The following is a 21,947-nucleotide window of genomic DNA, read 5'->3' as shown; positions in this document are numbered from 1 at the left end:
TGAATCCAACTTGACACTTTGCCCTGGATCCCATGGGCTTTTAACTTTGTGACCAGTCTGCCATGTGGAACCTTATCAAAAGCCTTGCTAAAGTCCATATACACTACATCAAACGCACTACCCTCATCTACCCTCCTTGTTACCTCCTCAAAAAATTCAATCAAGTTTGTCAGACACGACCATCCCTTAACAAATCTGTGCTGACTATCCTTGATTAATCCGTGTCTTTCTAAATGAAGATTTATCCTGTCCTTCAGAATTCTTTCCAATAATTTTCCCACCACTGAGGTTAGGGTGACTGGCCTGTAATTACTCGGTCTATCCTTTTCTCCCTTTTTAAACAAGAGTACCACATTAGCAGTCCTCCAGTCCTCCGGCACCACGCCCGAAGCCAAAGAGGATTGAAAAATGATGGTCAGGGCCTCTGCTATTTCCTCTTTTGCTTCGCTTAACATCCTGGGATACATTTCATCCGGGCCTGGGGATTTATCCACTTTTAAAGCTGCTAACCCCCTTAATACTTCCTCTCTCACTATGTTTATTTCATCTAATATTTCACACTCTTCCTCTTCCCCCCCCCCCCCCCCAATAGCAATGTCTGCTTCGCCCCTCTCGTTTGTGAAAACAGATGCAAAGTATTCATTAAGAACCCTACCGACGTCTCCCGCCTCTACACCCACATTACCCTCATGATCTCTAATAGGCCCTACCCTTTAGTTATCCTCTTACCCTTAATATATTTATAAAACATCTTTGGGTTTTCCTTGATTTTACTTGCCAAGAATTTTTCATGCTCTCTTTGCTTTCCTAATATCCTTTTTAATTGCACCCCTGCACTTTCTGTACCCTCTAAAGATTCTGGAGTATTTAGCCCTTGGTATCTGTCATACGGCTCCCTTTATTTTTCTTTATCTTATCCTCTATGTTTCTAGACATCCAGGGGGCTCTAGATTTGTTAGTCCCACCTTTTTTCTTTTAAGGGCACATATTTGGTCTGAACCCTCCGAATCTCCTCCTTAAATGCCTCCCACTGCTCTGACATTGATTTACCTTCAAGTAGCTGTTTCCAGTCCACTATGGCTAAATCCCCTCTGAGCTTAGCAAAATTTGCTTTTCCCCAATTTAGAATTTTTATTCCTGGTCTATCCTTGTCCTTTTCCATAACTACCTTAAATCTAACAGAATTATGGTCACTAGCACCAAAATGCTCCCCTACTGATGCACCTTCTACCTGCCCAGCTTCATTCCCTAAAACTAAGTCCAGAACCGCCCCCTCTCTTGTTGGGCTTGCTACATACTGGCTAAAAAAAGTTCTCCTGGATGCATTTTAGGAATTCCGCACTGTGGTAAACCACTGTTTGTATTCCACTGTGTACATGCCTCGGCTGACTCCTCCCACAAGTCCTAGTATAAAGGTGACTGCTCCCCAGCCCCTTTGTATTCTGGACCGGTCGACCACTCGAGGCAGACCTTCATTCTTTTGTTAATAAAAGCCTTTAGTTACTCTCTTAACTCTCAGTCTTTTATGAGTAATTGATAGCGCATCACGCACTTTCGACACCCTTCACACTAATGTTATCCCAGTTAATATTAGGGTAGTTGAAATCCCCTATTATTACTGCCCTATAGTTTTTTCACTTCTCAGAAATTTGTCCACATATTTGTTCTTCTATCTCCCTCTCATTGTTTGGGGGTTTGTAGTACGCTCCCAGCTGTGTGATTGCCCCTTTTTTATTTTTCAATTCGACCCATATGGCCTCGTTTGATGATCCCTCCAACATATCATCCCTCCTCACAGCTGTAATAGTTTCTTTAATCAATACCGTGACCCCCCTCCCTTTTACCTCCCTCTCTATCCCGTCTGAAAATCCTGTAACCAGGAATGTTGAGCTGCCATACCTGCCCCTCTTTTAGCCACGTCTCTGTAATAGCTACAATAGTCCCAAGTATCTACCTGTGCCCTCAGCTCATCTGCCTTGTTCGCTATACTCCTTGTATTGAAGTATATACCATTTAGTACAGGCAAACCTCCTTGTTGACTACTATCTAGCCCTTGATTCCTCTGCCCTTCCAATTTACTTTCTACGTTTTTGTTTGCCAATTCCAGTTTTTCTTCCCTCCCTATTGACTCTATACTTAGGTTCCCATCCCCCTGTCAAGTTAGTTTAAACCCTCCCCAACAGCACTAGCAAACCCTCCTGCGAGGATATTGGTCCTGTTCCTGTTGAGGTGCAACCCGTCTGGCTTGTAGAGGTCCCACCTCCTCCAGAAACGGTTCCAATTCCTCAGGAATCTAAAGCCCTCCCTCCTACACTATCTCTCCAGCCATGCATTCATCTGCTCTATCTTCCTATTTCTATACTCACTAGCACATGGCACTGGTAGTAACCTACCTTTTGAGGTCCTGCTTTTTAACCTCTTTCCTAGCTCGCTAAACTCTGCCTGCAGGACCTCATTCCTCTTCCTACCTATATCGTTGGTACCGATATGAACCACGACCTCTGGCTGTTCACCCTCCCCCCACAGAATACCCTACAGCCGTTCAGTGACATGCTTGACCCTGGAACCAGGGAGGCAACATACCATCCTGGAGTCAAGTCTGCGGCTGCAGAAACGCAAGTCTGCGGCTGCAGAAACGCCTGTCTGCTCCCCAAACTATTGAATCCCCTATCACTACTGCTCTCCCTCTCCTCTTCTCCCCCGCCCCCCAGCCTGTGCAGCTGAGCCTTCCAGGGTGCTGTGGGCTTGGCTCTGGCTGCATTCTCCAGAGGAACCATCGCCCTCACTAGTACTCAGCACCGAATACTGGTTGGTGAGCAAGATGGGCTCGGGGGACTCCTGCACTACCTGCCTGGTCCTCCTCTTCTGTCTGGCGGTCACCCATTCCCTCTCTGCCTGCACACTCTTAAGCTGCAGGTGACCACCTCCTGAAACGGGCTATCCACGTAGCTCTCAGCCTCGCGGATGCACAGCAGTGACTGCAGCCGCCGCTGAAGTTCCGTAACCCGGTGCTCGAGCTGCTGTAGCTGGCGACGCTTCCCACACATGTGGTCGTCCACGGGAGGTGTCCAGGACTTCCCACATGGCACAGGATGTGTATTCCACGGGTGTGAGCTGCCCTGCCATACCTCTAATTAACCTCTAATTTACTAACCTAGCTGGAATAAACTTAAAAGCTTTAAGAAAGCCAAGTAAAAACACTTACCAGATACTTACCAATCAGCTCACTCCCCTTGTGCTGACGTCACTCTTTGAAAATTCTGCCGGTGCCGAGTTGGTACCGCCGCTGCTCCCAGTTCCGCTCTGCCGCTGCTGCTGCTGTGGGGCCTACCTGTGCCTCAGGCTCTCTTTATACCGCCTTGCCGCTCCTCCCAGGTCTGCTCTATCGCTGCTGCTGTGGGGCCTACCTGCGCCATAATAATAGCAGAGAAAATCGGTCTATAGCAATGGCCTGATATTACATGTTATGCTCATACTCAATATAAAATTGCTCAGTTTCCAAATATTCATGTTGAGTGATCCTTTTAAAGCTGTGTTTCATTGCTGTACAGGGATTTCTTAAAAGTATAAATAGTTCAGGTCTGTTTAATGCACATTGAGTGTCGGCTTGACTCAATGGTGCCACTCTTGACTGAGTCAGAAGATTGTGGGTTCATGCTCCACTTCAAAACCTCAGCATATCTTCCAGTCTGACATTTCAGTGCAGTACTGAGTGAGTGCTGCATTGCTGGAGGTGCCATTCATCAGATGAAAAGTTAAACCGAAGCCCCATCTGACTGTTTAGGTGGATGTTAAAGATCCCATAGCACTATTGAAAGAAGGGTGGGAGTTCTCCTGGTGTCCTGGCCAACACCCTCCCTCAGCCAACACCACCAAAACGCAGATCAATTGGTCATTCATCTCCTGACTATTTGTGGGATCATGTTACATGTAAAATGGCTGTCGCATTGGGTATATAGCAATTGTGATTGCACTTGAAAAGTAATTGTTTGTGCAGCACTTTGAAATGCCTTGTGGAAACCTGGTAAGGCGTTCTATAAATGAAAGTTGTTTTTAGAATAATGTGTCTAAAATCTGTTAAGGAATGCTGAGAATGCTGTTTGTTCCAGGTATACCTTCAATCATTGCATATGATCAAAATGGGCTGAAAATAGAATTTTCTTTTGAACGGTCCAAAGCAAACCCGAACATGCTGTTCATCACCCTACGAGCATCAAATTCCACGGAGATGGACATGAGCAACTTTGTTTTGCAAGCTGCTGTACCAAAGGTGTGTCTGAGCAGTTTACCTATTGTTTTGGTAGTCAACAAGAATGCAAATGGAAGCTCGAGTTCTGGGGGTGGGATGGCGCAAGGAGAGAAATTCTTGTAGTTTTCTTTACTTGGAGGGTGAAGGTCATTGGGGCTGGGAACTGGAGTTTTCCATTATATCCACCAGCGTTGTTGTTAAGATTGAGACCATCTGCTCAGCTGCCTTCCCCTTCCCACCAAGCCCTGCTCTAGCCCTGAACTCTCATTTCTCTAGTTTCTCTCCTATCTCCCCTCATGCCTTCTCTTGTCCATGAGACTCACCTCTTGCTCCCTTGAGTCCAATTCTACTTAACTGCTGACTACCCAACTTCCCTACCTGGCCCCCATGCTAGTTGACATTGTAAATGGCTCCCTCTCCTTAGGTATGGTGCTTTCCCCCTCTTTCCCCCCCCCCCCCATAAAAACCCACCCTCCTCCCCACTGTCCTTGCAAACTACCGCCCCATCTCCAAACTCCCTTATCCTCCAAGTCCTTGAATGTGTTGTCGCTTCCCAAATCCGTGCCAATCTTTCCCGCAACTCCATGTTTGACCTTGTTGTCCTATTCACCACTGAGCTTAAGCTTCTGACCCCATATCCCCTCCATCACAAAGGCCACCTACTTCCACCTCCGTAGCATTGTTCGCCTCGGCCCCTGCCTGACAGACTCGACTGTTCTGATGCTCACCTGGCCGGCCTCTGACTCTCCACCCTCCATAAACATCAGCTCATCCAAAACTCTGCTGTAGCCAATCTCGTATCAGTTCTGTTCACCCATCACCCCTGTCCTTACTGACCTACATTGGCTCCCAGTCCCCTGTCGCCTCAAATTAAACATTTTCATTCTTGTTTAAATCCCTTGACCGCACCCCTCCTCCAGCCCTACAATCCCACTCTCCCCCCTCCCCCCCCCCCCCCCCCCCCCCAAACTCTTTCTTTTGACTCTGGCCTCTTGTGCATCTCCCCCTCATCGCTCTACTATTGGCAGTCTTGCCTTCAATTGCCTCAGCCCTATATTCTTGAATTCCCTCCCTAAACCTCTCTACCTTCCTCTCTTCTAAGACCCTCCTTAAAACAGAACTCCTTGGGCCACTCCTTCTTAGGCTTGGCATCCATTTTTATCTGATTACACTTCCGAAAAGCACCTTACAATGTTTTTCTACATTAAAGGTACTATATAAATGCAAGCTGTTGTGAAATATGCCTGCTGGTTGGTAATGGTGATGAAGTATACAGGTGGCTTAGAGTTGAAATGTCCCAGGAACAATTCCCGTCCTGTACTAAGTTAGTTGTTTTAGCCCAAGTGGTGGTAGGGTTGTTGCAGTTGGCCTTAACGCCCTTTGGGTTAGGGAAAAGAAAACAAACTAAAGTTCCCCAAGCTGATTGCTCTCGTGCTGGAAGCCTGCATGTTTGGACATCAGGTGAGGACAGCACTGGCCTTGGCTGTGATGAACCCACCGTAAAATAGCCTGCCAGCTCGGTCACATGGGTAAGGTACTGGAGGGAAGCGTGCCTCAGTAAGGATCCAATACCTTCAGGAGAGGTGGGGAGGTGAGAAAAGAGGAGGAAAAAGAGTTTGAGTTGATCACTTTAAAAATAAAAAGTCTTAGGAAAAAAATGGCACCTAATCTCTGTCTTGCAGTCTTTCCAGTTGCAGTTGATGTCTCCCAGTGGCAGCAGCATTCCTGCTAGGAATTCTGGAGCTGTCACGCAGTTGATGAGAGTTCTCAACTCACAAAAGGTAAGTTTCCAACCCCCCCCCCCCCCCCAACCTACTTGTGTATCCCATTTAAATGTATCGGTTTCTCACCTTTCTCCCCTCTATTCATTTGTATGGAATCCCATTCAGTTAAATGTATATGTTGGGTTGATATTTTACAGTAATTGCTTCTCTTGACATGTTGGTAACTGTTTGGTATCAAGAGTGCAGCTTAATGCTGCTTTGAAGGGCTTTTACTGAAATAGCACTAATAAAATAAGGGAGCAGTTTATACACCACATGCACCTCTTTGCTAATTTCTCCCCCCCCCCCCCCCCCCCCCAGGGCTTTCCTGTTGGAGTACAGTTCCACAGCTTCCAGCCCACTCTCTGGTACCACTACACGTTGAGCCCACACACTGTGTGCTGGCAGCAGTTCAGGTTAGGGGGCATCACGGGTGAACTTGGTACTATTCTCTGCCAATGTCCACACTTCCCAGAGAGCCACTGGACTGTGATTGAGAGTGGGAGTCCTGATTGTGTTCTAGCCCCCCTGCCCCAACCACCAGTTAAGGGGCGCTGAGGTCAGTGGCAGCTCCTTACCACCATAAGGCTGACATCGGCTAACTCAGCAGACACCAGGTGTTGATCGTGGGGCTATCCTGGTCAGCATGTACTTCACTGGGCACTGCCTCATCAGATGGATAGGCTGAATTTTACCATCAATGTCTATCACGGGAAAGGATGCACCGACCAGTTTGTAGTTTTGGTCCTGTACACGTTACTGAAGTGATTTGATAAATCGAATAGTGTGGCTAAAAATATACATATTCTGTAAAGCAAGCAATATGCTGGCATTCTGTTACTTTATTTGGAAAAACCACCTTCTGTTTTTCCATATTCAAATATTTAATTCATTCATTCTTTAAAAATAGTCAAGTGCTGAGTTTTTGACAAGACATCACAAAAGGGTTAGACCGGGCCGCTAATACAATGGCAACTGTGACAGAAAAGGGTTGCAGAGCTGTTTTCTTGTGCGTGTCACAGTATCTGTAGCTTTAGTGCATTATTGGTTCCCTCTAGTGTTGAACCTGTGTAATGTACACGGACCATTGATGCCTTTTGACCTGCAGTGGAAGAAAATCCAATCTCATTGCATTTCAGATCATGTGATTGTAAAGTAGCAGATGAATTTATGTCACTAACTCGAGCTGTTTGCAGCCATTGTCAACTGCTTTGACTTTTTTAATACTTGTTGATCTCCCATGGCATTGCTCAGCGAATCAGAATCCGCTGTTTTATAACGGGAGTTAACAACAAAGCATGTGGCAGGAGAGTGTTACAGGAAGTAAGTGTGATGCTTGCAAGAAGTGTGAATTATACACAAGGTCTATTATTATAATTTTAGATTTATCTATCAATGTAACTGCCTCTTACTGTTAAACTCTGCTAGTAATTTCGGGTTTGGTGCTGAGCTCCTCTTGCACTCAAAACCATTTTACTATTTTCTGGTTAAGCTTCCCTCAGTGATGAATGCACATGACACTATAAAACTAAGCCATGCAGACTAGAAAGCCCCAGGTTCAACTCTTTGTTGGCTTAGTTAAGACACTAGCACTGATCTCCGCACCTCTGGGCTAGGGAGGGAATAAATCAGTGAGGTTCCCTCACATTAGCTGAGGACAGTGTTGGGGTTGCTGTGACTGAATAGACTGCCCAGGCTTGCATAGGAACAATGGCCATTTGGTTGTGGTAGTCATGGAACCGTCCCCTAGTGAGGAGTGGATATCTTCAGGCGAGAAGGGAAGCCAAGTTTTCTGACAAGCTGCTCCGGGTATGAGATTCACTGGATGGTCAGAGTGTTTGAATTGCATAGTTCACCAATGAGCAAATGTAAAGGAATATTGATTGGATCTAAATAGAGCAGCTCACTTCATTAGGCTCAGTGAGTATTTAATGTGATCTGGACCCGTTGTAAAGCACATTTACACTTGCTTCTGGGCTTTAAGAAGTGCTGGAAAGTGTGTCCATGGGGGTGTTGAGTAAAGATCAGGCTAAGCTATAACCACAACATGGTTGAATAGCTTGCCAAAATAAAAGTATCTGCTTGGACAAGTTACTGGTGGCTGTGGATCTGTACCTTGACATAACTTTGCACCTGTAGTGGAAAAAGGGAGAAAAGCTGGAAGCAAAAGTAACTGTGCAGGTCAACTCATACTTTGCACTGAGGTGACCACCTCCCCTGGCTTCTGCTGTTTTGTATTCATCTTTGATGTACAAGAGAATGTCCTGGGGTTGTTGGCCTACTGGTGTTTCTCTTTGCCAACCTATGGAGAATCTCTGACAACAAAGCCAAGATTGGCAATTTGCGGTGTCAGAAATGCTGGCCAATAATGAGAGCACAATACTCCAACACAAGCTGCACAAAGTGGCTACAGCGTAGGGTCTTTGAGATACCTCTCAATTGAGTTTGTCATTGTACAATTGAGGAGGGAACTTTGGCTTTGTTTTCATTCAGGCCATTAGTTGCAGAGTGGTATATCTAGATGCGGCAAACTGATCTCTGCCTCACCTTCCTGAAGTCGGGTCTCCTGTTAGGATAATCACAGGACAGTATTAATGTCGATCACTAGCCCATGTCCTAGAGAGGAGAATCATCTCCAGTTGAAAGAAGTTTCCTGGAGACAAAAGATGAGGTAGTTGGAGCTCAACGGTATATTAAAGACTGACCTAAAGTGTTCATTTTTGCCTTTTAAAGCACCCATTAAGGATGAGGCTGAAGCTAATGTACAATCACAGAGAAGCACCGATTGAGGTTATGGCAGATGTCAACGAATTCCCACCACAAGCCTGGGAGTGATTTTGAGCATCAAGATCGAATCCATGGACTAGACTTTACACTGTGGTCGCTGGCCAGAAGCTGCTGCAATGTACAATCATCCCTGTGGACGAAGCTGGCATCAGACTGCACCAGTATTGGAGAGGAAATTGAGCATTTCCTAATTACTGTATAAGGACATGACTTCTGTGATGGATCCATTGCCTAGCTGAGATGGAATCTCATGTCTTGAATAATCTGTGACTATGGATCTGGTTGTAATAAGATGTTAACTAACTTTGATGAACAAATATAATACCTATGTGAGTAGGTAGAAAAAAAATCATGACGTGTTCAGAACCCAGCCCATTTGGTTTAGGTCAGAATTCTATTTATTATTTGAAGTATTCAAACAAAACACAAGGATTATTCACGATTTAATGCTGTGACTCCTGCTACAATTTAGTATCTCCGTTTATTTAACTTAGTTTGAGATCCTGTTGCACTTGTGGGCTGCTCCATTGCTGGTTTTGTTCAGGTAGAACGGAAGGCCTGGAAGAGGGGGTCCCCTTTCCATGTTCCAAGCTGACTAGGGCTCCCCACCCCACAGACCTTCCACCGGCACTGGTTCGGAAGGCTTTTACCAGTGCAATGTTATAATGCTCCACTCTGATGATCCCACTCCACTGCAAAGACACGCCCTCTTTTTAAATGAGGAACTGTGTTGTGGGGGGGGGGGGGGAAAGACAGGCAGGTAGAGGGAGGAGAAGAAAAATAGCAGTTTTGTTTACAGTCCAGATTCTCGTTCCGTTCTCCCTGAAGGAAGCCCTGATGACCGTGCGCCCTTAAACCACACACTAAGCTGTTAGAAGGTCCTACAGTTCTAGTTACAAACTGTTTTGCACTGATCTTAAAAATAAACAGAATTGGACACTGGCTATTCACCAAAATGTAACCATTAAAAAAAAAAAATAGTCCTTTCAGGCTTTAACCACCAGGCAATGAGCCGTTTCACGGGTTCATTGATGGGTATTCAGGGACTCCGTAAGTTCCAGTTGTTTAAGCATCTTTTTGGAAGTGTTTTTTTTTTTGTTGCCCATTTTATTGATTATATTGTAACTTGGTACAGTTCTCGTGTTTTTGTAGTATGTCTTCGCTCACTGTTCCCAGAAGGACGTGCAAGTCTGTAATGTTTTGCACACAAAAAAGCCGTCCCATCAACATAATGCAACGCCGCCATTTTGTTTAAACCTGAGGAGAGGTTTTCCTCGCTGAAGGAGATTGTAATACTGTTTCCCAGAACAGAATTGGTTATTTTCCATGCAAATTGTTAACCACATCTTAAAAAAAAAAAAAAAAAATATTTTTTTTGTCACTTTCTCTTGGTCATTTAATCTAAATTCTAGACTCTATAAAGACTGGCAGCCTGTATTTGCAGTATTTGTTATGCTGCCTTCACCTTGAACAAGGTGTGTAGTGTGTAGTTAGTATCCTAGCTGCAGTTTATGTAGCTCTGAAAACAAAATTCTGTTGATGTTTTAAGCAAATTCTTCCTATTGCTGCCTTCACGGATCATAGGCAGAGTGGGGGTGGGGAGGCTAAATTGAAATAATTTGTTGTTGCATTTGCTTCATCCAATGACACCCGGGTCACTCACTCATCTGTCCGTAATGTGTAATGTATAACCTGTCCTACAGTTCTCATCAGATCGCGTGCAGCTGCAGGTATGGAAGGTGCAATGTGAGTGGTGAGGTTTACGTTCCAAATTCACAGACGGAAAGTGCTGTGGCCACAGTCTTTCGCCCAGGGCTGGAGGTAGGAAGGTGTACCACCGTAAGCATTTATCGACCCAACTCTACATTCATTAGTGAAATGTTCACCAGTATTTTGATTTATTTGGTGTCTGGCATGTGTGTGTGTGTGTAGGGTCCTGTAATACCACCGCTGGGTTCTCCTGCTACTGTCACTCTGTACAGTCTGTATGTATCGCTGCTGCAGCTGTGTTGTAGTCGTGCAGTAAAGAGCAGATCAGGCATCTTCTACCCGAGTGAACCACTGCCACATCAACGCAGTAGAATGCATGGGTTTCAAACCCAACAGCAATGGTCATAAATGCCGTACTGGTGGTCACATCTCTGTCTGCACCGAAGCTCTGGCAGGTTCTGTTTCCAGGTTGCAAGCAAAAAAAAAAGAAACCGGACAAATGCAAGCCTTCTGCTATGCAGATGAGAGTTGGTGAGCGCTGCTCAGAGTTCTGCATATCCCCAGTGGTGCATGAGTGATGTGGATCATGTTGCCTGAACGTTGACATTACAGGAAGTGAGTCAAGCCATTCCAGGCACTGTATGTGCCCAAACAGCTACACGATCGGCACAGGGCAGCAGGTCCTCTCACTAGACCATTGAGTTCACTGGAAAGCTCTTTCTGCAGCACCACGTTTTGCTGTGAAAAAAGATGTTTACAGTTTAATTTTCTCTACATTTTGAAAGTGTTCAAATGAGCTGTGTTTTTTTTGGTTACTTTGTTCTATGAATGTTGTACAAAAAAAGTGGTGCAGACCTAAATGTAGATCATAAACTTTGTATGCAATAATAAAAATGAATTAACCATGGATGGTTTCTCGTACACCTGGGGAACTGTGATGAGCGGTTAGAAGGAAATGTTCACAGGAGACATTTCATTCGGTCTGGTTAAAGCTTCTGTATGAAATGCGTCGACAAACGTTGATACAAGAATAAATGGCTCGAGACTGACTGAAACAGAAGAGCAAAGGACTCAGCCCAGTACTCGTAACCTAGCACGCAATGTAGATTATTGATTTCAACCAGATCAAGGAGATTTTCTGACTGCATACAATATAATCTTAGCTAGTGTGTGTGTCTGTGCACATTGTGCAGTTCTGCCTGGTGTTTGTCTGTGTGTGTGATGTAATCCTGGCTGGTGTATAGAATCTTATAACGCAGGAGGAGGCCATTCGGCCCATCATGCCTCTGCCGGCTCTTTGAAAGGGCTCTCCAATCAGTCCCACTCCCCTGCTCTTTCCCCATAGCCCTGCAAATTTTTCCTTTTATATATCCAATTCCCTTTTGGAAGTTACTATTGAATCTGCTTCCACCACCCTTTCAGGCAGTGCATTCCAGATCGTCCTAACTCGCTGTGTAAAATTAATTCTCCTCATGCAGTTGATATAATCATGGCTAGTGGCTGACTGTGTCTGTGTGTGTGTAATGTAATCCTGCCTGGTGTCTAACTGAGTGCAGGGGATATATTCCTGGCTGGTTTTGAATGTGGATCTTACCTACCATTGAAGTATTGGACTGATGAGATGTGGCAGCTATGATATCTGTTGAGTGTATTGTGGACAAATAGACATTATAAAGACCATCCTATCAGATATTTAGCAATTAATTACATTTTTGGCACTGAATAAAAGTTATTTTGATTGAAAGGAAGTCTCCCATTTCTAATTTTTTTAAAAAGTATTTCCCCCCCCCCATATTCTCCTGCTTTCTTGAAGTTGCTGTTTCTTAGTTACAGTTCCATGACTCTAGAACTGCAACAAATGGTGGTCATGTGAAAGCCTAAAAGTGTGTCTCAGATATTCAGTTCTGGGCACTGCACCCCAGGAAGGATATATTGGCCTTAGAGGGGGTGTAGCGCAGATTCACCAGAATGATACTGGGCCTAAAAGGGTTAAATTTGAGAACATTTGTATAGATTAGGCTTTTATTCCCTTGCGTATAGAAGATTAAGGGGTCTAATTGAGGTGTTTAAGATGATTAAAGGAGTTGATGGGGTTAGATAGAGAAATTATTTCCTCTGATGGGGGAGACCAGAACAAGGCAGCATCACCTCTTCTTTCATGTGGTGGTAGCAAACGTCAATATCTAAGTCCGCTATCCAGGTCAAAGCTTCCGGTGTAACCGTGTGGATATCTTGTAGGCTGCCTGCGACTTTCCTCCGAGGGCAGTGCTCAATGATGTGCTCCAGGGTCTGATTAGGAGCTCCACAGTCGCATGATGGGATGCTTTAATCTTCCATCTATGGAGAAGGTGGCAGCATCTACCATGACCAGTTCTGAGGCGGTTGATGGTTGTCCACTGTTTGCAAGGAAGGTTTGATCCTTCAGGTTGTACTGTGGGGTCCTCTAAGGAATCCATTCCATATGTCGCAGTTCTTCCAAGCATTTCGCCATCTGTCATCAAGGCTGAGGGGAGATCGCTGAAGGGCTTCGGCGATGGTCCAAAATGGCCTAGATTTGAGACTGGTTGGTGGTAGGTTGTTCAAGTCGGCCTGGATCAGCATGTCTTTGCTGGTGTAGCGGTTGTATTTTCTGGAGACTCCATATTCGCAGCATTGGTGTGGTGGTGCGATGTTTGCAAGCACGGGCAGCCAAGGTGTTGGTGTCAATAAAAGTGTACCGGTGATAATTCTCATAAAATTCAGCTGGACATCAATGGATTTGACATGCGGACTTGATAGCCATACCGGAGAGCAGTACTCCGCTGTAGAGTACACCAGGGCGAGTGCTGCCGTACGGAGGGTTTGAGCGTCTGTTCCCCATGTCGATCTGCCGAGTTTCTGGATCAAGTTGACCCTACTCTTTAGTTTCTTCCCACGGTTCTGGAGATGTTGTCTATATGACAGGATGCGATCAAGCGTGACTCCTAAATAGGAGGGTTTTTTGGCATGGTTCACCTCTGCACCACAAAGGACACTTTCAAAGCTTGGTTTGCTTGATGGGTATTGAGGTGGAATGTCGAGGTGACTGTGTTTTGCGGGTTTGGCCGAAGTTGGCATTGGCGGAAGTAGGCCTCTATTCTCTGTAAATCACTGGTTAGTGTCTCTTTGGTGATGGACAGATTCATGTTTTGTGTGGCCAAGGCAATGTCATCAGTGTATACAAACTTGCGGGACTCTGTTTCGGGCAGGTCACTGGTGTAACATGGGTGCCAGGGCAGAACCTTGTGGGAGTCTGTTCAGTGTCCTATATCTGCTCTCAGTGCCAGTGTACACACGGAAGTGCTGGTTGCTAAGCATGGAGTTGAGAAGATGGATCGTTGCTCTGCAGGGTAAAATGGTGGAGAGCTTGAAAAACAGTCCATGCTTCCATACTGTCATATGCTGCTGACAGGTCCACAAGTGCTACCTTAAAATTAGTGCTCGGCAGTTCAGGGGTGATGTCAGGAAGCACTTCACCCAAGGGTGATGGAAATCTGGAAACTCCCTCCCCCCAAAAGCTGTTGAGGTTGAGGATCAATGGAAAATGTCAAAACGGAGTTGTTGGGCAAGGGTATTGTGGGTTATGGAAACAAGGTGGCTAGATGGAGTTAAGCTGCAGATCAGCCATGATCTAATTGAATGGCAGACAGACTTGAGGAGCTGAATGGCCAAATCCTGTTCCTATGTTCTGATAACATCCACACACAAGTATGTTCCAGAGGGACTGGATAGCAAGCAATGGAAATCCTGGCCTATTTTGGGATCCATTACTCTCTCCAATTGTTATAAACTACCTAGACTCTGGTGTAGGGAGCAGCATTATAAAGTTTGCAGATGATATGAAACTTGACAATGTAGTAGATAGTATGAGGATAGTTATAGAGAGGATGGTGAAATGGGCCGAAGCGTGGCAGATGCAGTTCAATGCGGAGAAGTGTGAAGTGATGCACTTTCGGAGGACAAATATGGAAAGACCGTATACTATAAATGGCACGATTTTCAAGTGTAAATGAGCAGAGAGATCATGGTGTCCATATACACACATCCTTAAAAGTAGCAGGGCAATTTGATAAGGTGGTTAACAAAGCATATGGGTTAGCTGGCTTTATAAATAGAGGCATAGAATATAATAGCAGAGATCAGGCTAGAACTTTATAAATCACTGGTTAGGCCTCAGCTGGAGTATTGTGGACAATTCTGGGCACCACACTTCAGGAAAGATGTAAAGGCCTTAGAAAGGGTACAGAGGAGGTTTAGCAGGATGTTACCAGGGATGAGGGACTTCAGTTATGAGGAGAGGTTGGAAAAGTTATGACTGTTCTCCTTGAACCAGAAGGTTAAGAGATGACCTAATCGAGGTTTTCAAGATGATGAGAGGTTTTGATAGAGTATATAACGAAAGACTGTTCTTGGTGAGTGGGTCAATAACCAGAGGTCATTGATTTTAAATCATTGACAAAATATCTAGAGGGGAGATGAGAAACCTTTTCAGAGTTGTTGGGATCTGGAACGCTCTACCTGAAAAGGTGGTGGAAGCTGATTCCATCAATAATTTTAAAGGGAGTTGGACAGGTACTGGAGGATGAGGAACTTACAGGGTTACGGACAAAAAGCGGGGGTGTGGGACTAAGAACTCTTTCGAAGAGCCAGCACAGGCACGATGGGCCGAATGGCCTCCTGGGGGAAAAATAAATGCCCAACCCCTACTCTCCAGGAAAAGAAGCAGCTGTAGAAACAATTGCCGTGAGTCGCTTCACCCAACACGAGCAGGGGCTGTTCAAATGGTTGTGGAGTAGCTAAATCAGAGAGTTGATGCAAGATTGTTGTTTGACCCAATGGGTTAGGAAGCTGACATGGGGGAACTCATCTTGACCTGGTTCTACCAAGTTATCAGGGCTACATTTATACTTTAAAGGCAGTGGAACCTTTGGGTACAAGTGACCATAACTTGATTCAAATTGATCTGGAAATCTGTACTGGTATGGGCTAAGGCCAAAAATATATACTGTAACAAGTTAGCCGCATGTGGCTAATTGGTAATCCAGATGAGGCTAATTGCATTTCTGATTAGTAAATAAAAAATGACACCATCATTGGATGTGTGATTTCAGTACTCCTATTCACAGTGTGTGCATGCGAACTTTAACATTTGTGCGTTTGTTGGTGAAATGGTAAGATGAGCAGGGTGTGCGAGTGTTTTTTGATCATGTAACTGTTTCCTTGGTTACTGAATGGTGCTAAATATTACACAGAATTACATAGAATCTACAGCATAGAAATGTGTTAAGTAAATATACACCTGAAGTGCATTTACCTGTGTGTGCAAGGCGTTTTCTACTAAAATGAGTGCATGTGCCTTGTACCAAATCAAGCTGTGTCACCTGTGGCTAGTCAGTGATTTCTGTTGGACAACACTGATTTAAGTCGTCATGTTGAATGTGCACGATAACTATATATCCGAGAGAAACCGATGTAAGCCAAGCAAGTAATCCCTGAAATAACCGAATAGTGCAAGTAAAATGGAAATGAGAAAAAATGTGGAATATAGAATTACATAAAAATTACAGCACAGAACTAGGCCATTCAGCTGGTGTTTATGCTGCACACGAACCTCCTCCCCTCTTCATCTAACCCTATCATATCTTTCTATATTTTCTCTCAAGTACTTATCTAGCTTCTCCTTAAATGCATCTGTGCTATTTCCTTCAATTACTCCTTCATTCTAATCACTCTCTGGGTAAGAACAAAGCTTAAAGGGAGAAAGGAGGAATGAATCTGTGGGAGGAGGACGCGGAGGTACAGAATGAGTTGGAGAGACACTGCACATAAAAGTGGGTAGTGGAGATGAGAAAAGCGAAAGAAGCCAAACAATTATTAAACACTTACTGTATCACAACACAGAGTATTTGGAGAGATGTTTGAATACTAAATAATGGGGATGAGGTTGAGGATGTAGTCAAAATACAACATGGACATTTCTTGAGGTATTCACCAGAGAATAGTGTATTCACACCACATTCCTTAAAGCTGCTCCAGGACACCCACTGATGCCAGTCCCTCTGTGCATCGATTTTGAAATTGTCATTCTCGTCTACAACACTCTGCATAGATTCTCTTCTCCTCCTCCAGCCCTGCGGAAGGCCACCGGTCTTACAGCTGTGGTCTGCTGTGCATCGCCACCTCTCCCCATTCTACCATCATGTTTCAGCCATCGTGCCCCATACTCTCCCCAAACCCCTCGACCTTGCTACCTCTTTCCCTTCCTTTCAAAAGCCTCTTTAAAACCTACCCCTTTAAAAGCACCTTTAACCATCTCCCTTCCTGTCCCTCCTACTATTTCCCCCCTCCCTCAAACTCCGATGGCATTTGGAACATTTTGCTCATTTTAAGGTGTTCAACAAAAATCAGTTGTTTCCAGAGTGAGAGACAGATGCACTGTGGCAACAATATTTTATTGAAAATGTACAAAAACACAATGAGTGATTATAAAAACAAGTCAAAACAGCAGAGTCTCCTAGCGTGCAGTGACACTTCACTCACCAGCATAACTGAACTGCACAGGCCAGATCTACAAAACAATTATGAATTTTACATCTGAAAATTATTGTACAGCAAGGTTGAAGGACTTATTTAGCAGGTATTAATCACGCGCATACTTTAATTTGTTCAAGTGGTGTTGCCAGAACCAACAACCTTCTCAGGTGTCAGCCTTGCCTCTGAGTTAGAAGGTTCAGTTCAAGCCCCAGACCAGAGACTTGAGCACAAAATCTAGGCTGATGCTGCATTGCCGGAGGTGCCGTCTTTCGGATGAGATATTAAACCAAGATCCCACGGCACTATTTGAAGAAGAGCTGGAATTTCTTCCAGTGTCCTGGCCAACATTTATCCCTTAACCATATCTTAGATTATCTGATCATTTATCTCATTGCTGTTTGTGGGATCTTGCTGTGTGCAAATTGGCTTCCGTATTTCCTACATTACAACAGTGACTACACTTCAACAGTACTTGATTGGCTGTGAAGTGCATTGGAACAGCCTGAGGTTGTGAAAGGGGCTATAGAAATGCAAGTCTTTCTTCCTTCTAATTGTCTATGTCTCCTTTGACATTTCTCCAGTATTCTCCTCTCTCCTGATGGGGTACAGTTCCATGGTCACCCACTGCCTCCCTGTACCTACCATAAGTGCCCATTCTGCATGTGGGAGTCTGGACAGTGAGTCCGACAATGCCTTGATTTTAAAATTCTCATCCTTGTTTTCAAATCCCTGCATGTCCTTTCCCCTCCCTATCTCTGTAACCTCCTCCAGCCCTAAAGCCCTCCAAGATTTCTGCACTCCTTCAATTCTGGCCTTTTGCACATCCCTGATTTTCTTTGCTCCACCATTGGCGGCCGTGACTTCAGCTGTCTTGACCCTAAGCTCTGGAATTCCCTCCCTAAAGCTCTCCGCCTCTCTCCTCCTTTAAGACCCTCCTTAAAACCTAGCTCTTAAATTCAGCTTTTGGTCACCCTTTCTAATACCTCCTTATGTGGCTCGGTGTCAATTTTAGTTTGATATTTACTCCTAATGAAGTACCTTAATACGTTTTGCTGCATTAAAGGTGCTATATAAATGCAAGTTGTTGTCAGTAACACAGGGCGCTGGGGGAGAGGTTACTGAGCCACGCAGTGCGAGGGAGCTGGTTTTACATCAGTAGCGCTACAGTCAGTAATACAGGGCTCTGGCTGGGGGATGGATTACTGGGCCAGATTTTGCTGTAGCAGGGCATCTAACGACGTCTGCCATTAGTTAGACTTGCCCCTGCCCCCTTCAACTCAAAATAAATTTGCCCACAAAGTTGCTGAAAGTGTGAGCTGATAACGGCGCAGCGAGAGAAATAGGGCTTCTGGGACCTGCGTGAACAGGGCAAGCAACAGGGTATCTCCTTAACAAATCACATTCAAGGATTGGGAAATAAACAGCGGAAGGACTGAGAAAGAGGGTGAATTAAAGGGGTGAATTCAATGTCAAATCAGGTACTGAAAGAGAAGGAAAGAAAAACCATTGAGAGAGAGAAAAGAGACAAAGGAAAAGTTTTTTAAAAATGTACATTTTAAAATTACTAGCCCTAAATATCTGCGGTGGGTTTATTCATATCTACCGCGCAAATACAGCAATGTCATGACATTCAATGTGTGTAAATGGTGAGGCAGACAGACAGATGCCGTTTTCGCAAAGCTAACGGTGGAGCGGTACAACTCGGACTGTAACTTTTGGATATTCGCATTTAACCGTGCATCTGCTCCTCGCTTGAAGTTATTGTACCATTTACGCATAAATAACAGGCCCAATAGTCTGTTATTTTGACAGCAAATTCTGGCCTAATATTAGTTGAGATACAGTCAGTAACTCAGGGTTATTGAGCCCTACTGTGTGCAGAGGTGAATTTACAGCAGTAAAAATATAGTCAGTAATGCAGGGTTTTGGCTAGGAGGTGTTGCTGAGCCCCACAGTGCGAGGGATCTGGATTAATATCAGTAACACAGAGCACTGTCTGGAACACCTACCTAAAGAGGACCATCGCACACACAGGTCGTAGATCTCCATCTGAGCACCAGTCCCACAGGACCCCACCTCGCCATAACACTGCACTGATTCAGCTGATTTGCACCATGTGGCTCAGAATCTGCCCCTAATGTTGTCACTGTTCAAAATGAAATATTCAAAAACAAATGGGCAGGCGCACTAAGGAGCTTTAGTGTTCCTTATCTTTAATTTTTCACTGGGAGGGTCCTTGGAGCTCAGATCCTCACTGTAATTTAAATAATAGGAATGTGGCACTTTATTAAAAAAAAAAAAAAAAAAAAATCACTTCATTAAAAGCATCTTCTATTTAAAAAAAAAAAAACTCCTATTACAACGTTAAAACTTTTTAGCAAATTCTCAAAATAAAGAAAATATTACGATATTTATCATTATGCCTATATTCAGTTCTTTTATGTACAATATTTACATAAGAACATAAGAAGTAGGAGCAGGAGTAGGCCATACGGCCCCTCGGGCCTGCTCCGCCATTCAATAGGATCATGGCTGATCTGAATCTAGACTCACGTCCACTTCCCTGCCCTCTCCCCGTAACCCCTAATTCCCTTATCTGCTAGGACAATGTCTATCTCCATTTTAAATTTATTTAATGTTGCAGCTTCCACAGCTCTCTGGGGTAGCAAATTCCATAGATTTACTACCCTCTGAGTGAAGAAGTTTCTCCTCATCTCAGTTTTGAAAGGGCAGCCCCTTATTCTAAGATTATGCCCCCTAGTTCTAGTCTCACCCATCAGTGGAAACATCCTCCCCGTATCCACCCGATCAAGCCCCCTCACAATCTTATATGTTTCGATAAGATCGCCTCTCATTCTTCTGAGCTCCAATGAGTAGAGGCCCAACCTATTCAACCTTTCCTCATATGTCAACCCCCTCATCTCTGGAATCAACCGAGTGAACCTCTGAACCGCCTCGAGAGCAAGTATATCTTTTCTTAAATATGGAAACCAAAACTGCACGCAGTACTCCAGGTGTGGCCTCACCAATACCCTGTATAACTGCAGCAAGACTTCCCTGTTTTTATACTCCATCCCCCTTGCAATAAAAGCCAAGATTCCATTGGCCTTCCTGATCACCTGCTGCACCTGCATACTAACTTTTTGTGTTTCATGCACCAGGACCCCCAGATCCCTTTGTACTGTAGCACTTTGCCGTTTCTCTCCATTTAGATAATAACTTGCTCTTTGATTTTTTCTGCAAAAGTGCATAACCTCACACTTTCCAATATTATATTGCATCTGCCAAATCTCTGCCCACTCACTTAGCCTGTCTATGTCCTTTTGCAGGTTTTTTATGTCCTCACTCACTGCTTTCCCTCCCATCTTTGTATCGTCGGCAAACTTGGATATGTTGCACTCGGTCCCTTCCTCCAAATTGTTAATATAGATTGTAAAGAGTTGGGGTCCCAGCACTGACACCTGCGGAACACCACTAGTTACGGATTGCCAGCCCGAGAACGAACCATTTATCCCAACTCTTTGTTTTCTGTTAGACAGCCAATCTTCCACCCATGCCAGTATATTACCCCCAATCCTGTGATTTTTTTTAATCTTGATCAGTAATCTTTTGTGTGGAACCTTGTCAAATGCCTTTTGGAAGTCCAAATACACTACATCCACTGGTTCCCCTTTATCCACCCTGTATGTTACGTCCTCAAAGAATTCGAGCAAATTTGTCAAACATGACTTCCCCTTCATAAAACCATGCTGACTCTGTCCTATTAAATTATGTTTATCCAAATGCTCTGTTACTGTTTCCTTAATAATGGACTCCAACATTTTGCCAACCACAGATGTTAGGCTAACTGGTCTATAGTTTCCAGCTTTTTGTCTACTTCCCTTCTTAAATAAGGGTGTTACATTAGCAGTTTTCCAATCTGCCGGGACCTTTCCTGAGTCCAGGGAGTTTTGGAAAATAATCACCAATGCATCCACAATCCCTACTGCCACTTCTCTCAAGACCCTAGGATGTAGGCCATCAGGTCCGGGGGATTTATCCGCCTTAAGTCCCATTATTTTACTGAGTACCATCTCTTTAGTGATTTTAATTGTGTTTAGCTCCTTCCCCCCCCCCCCCCCCCCCCCCCCCATTGCCCCCTGTTTGTCCAGTGTTGGGATATTTTTAGTGTCTTCTACTGTAAAGACTGATACAAAATATTTGTTCAGCGTCTTTGCCATCTCCATGTTCCCCACCACTAGTTTCCCGGTCCCATCCTCTAAGGGACCAACATTCACTTTAGCCACCCTTTTTCTTTTTATATAGCTGTAGAAACTCTTGCTATCTGTTTTTATATTTTTTGCTAGTTTACTTTCATAATCTTATCTTCCCTTTCTTAATTAATCTTTTAGTTATTGTTTGCTGGCTTTTAAATGCTTCCCAATCTTCTATCCTCCCACTAGATTTGGCTACTTTATATGCCCTTGTTTTCAGTCGGATGCTATCATTTATTACTTTACTAAGCCACGGATGGCTGTCTTCTTTTACTCCCCTTTTTCCTCAGTGGAATATATTTATCTGGAAAGATGTGAAATATCTCCTTGAATGTAGACCAGGAATCATTTAATGAAGTACCTTATTCCCTCTTGGAATCTCATTCCTTGGATTTTTATGCAGTAAGCTGTAATTTTTTTTTAAACAGTATCTTGCAGTCTGCCTTCAATTTGAAGCCCTTCACCCACTGATTGAGATCTAGCCTCCAATGTTGTTTGGAAGCTTTTAGTGAGAAGGGAGATAACAAGAGCATCTGTGAAATCCACAGACAGTGAGCTGCGTCCAGCTCGTATCTTAACCTGGCACTATGGGAGTCACTGTTGAATCATCCCATTGGATGGTTAGATAATAAT

At 44.3% G+C, this 21,947-nt stretch overlaps 1 protein-coding gene across 2 annotated transcripts in view; it reads left to right on the top strand.

Annotated features, from left to right (window-relative positions):
* The window catches only part of LOC147108550 (AP-1 complex subunit gamma-1-like), a 145,037-nt gene extending 133,621 nt beyond the window's left edge, over window positions 1–11,416 (top strand). For both annotated transcript variants that reach the window (XM_086005229.1, XM_086005228.1), the window contains exons 21-23: window positions 4,110–4,270; window positions 5,932–6,030; window positions 8,746–11,416. In XM_086005229.1, coding sequence (XP_085861355.1) covers window positions 4,110–4,270; window positions 5,932–6,030; window positions 8,746–8,847 — 362 coding nt within the window. In that variant the 3' untranslated portion in view covers window positions 8,848–11,416. The remainder of the gene's footprint in view (window positions 1–4,109; window positions 4,271–5,931; window positions 6,031–8,745) is intronic.
* The last annotated feature ends 10,531 nt before the right edge of the window (window positions 11,417–21,947 follow it).

This window comes from Somniosus microcephalus, chromosome 13, assembly GCF_052327205.1.
Source record: "Somniosus microcephalus isolate GS21.2 chromosome 13, FLI_Smic_1.0, whole genome shotgun sequence".
NCBI classification, from domain to species: Eukaryota; Metazoa; Chordata; class Chondrichthyes; order Squaliformes; family Somniosidae; genus Somniosus; species Somniosus microcephalus.
The sequence above is the reverse complement of the archived record's forward strand: the minus strand, read 5'-3'. Positions and strand labels throughout refer to the sequence as shown.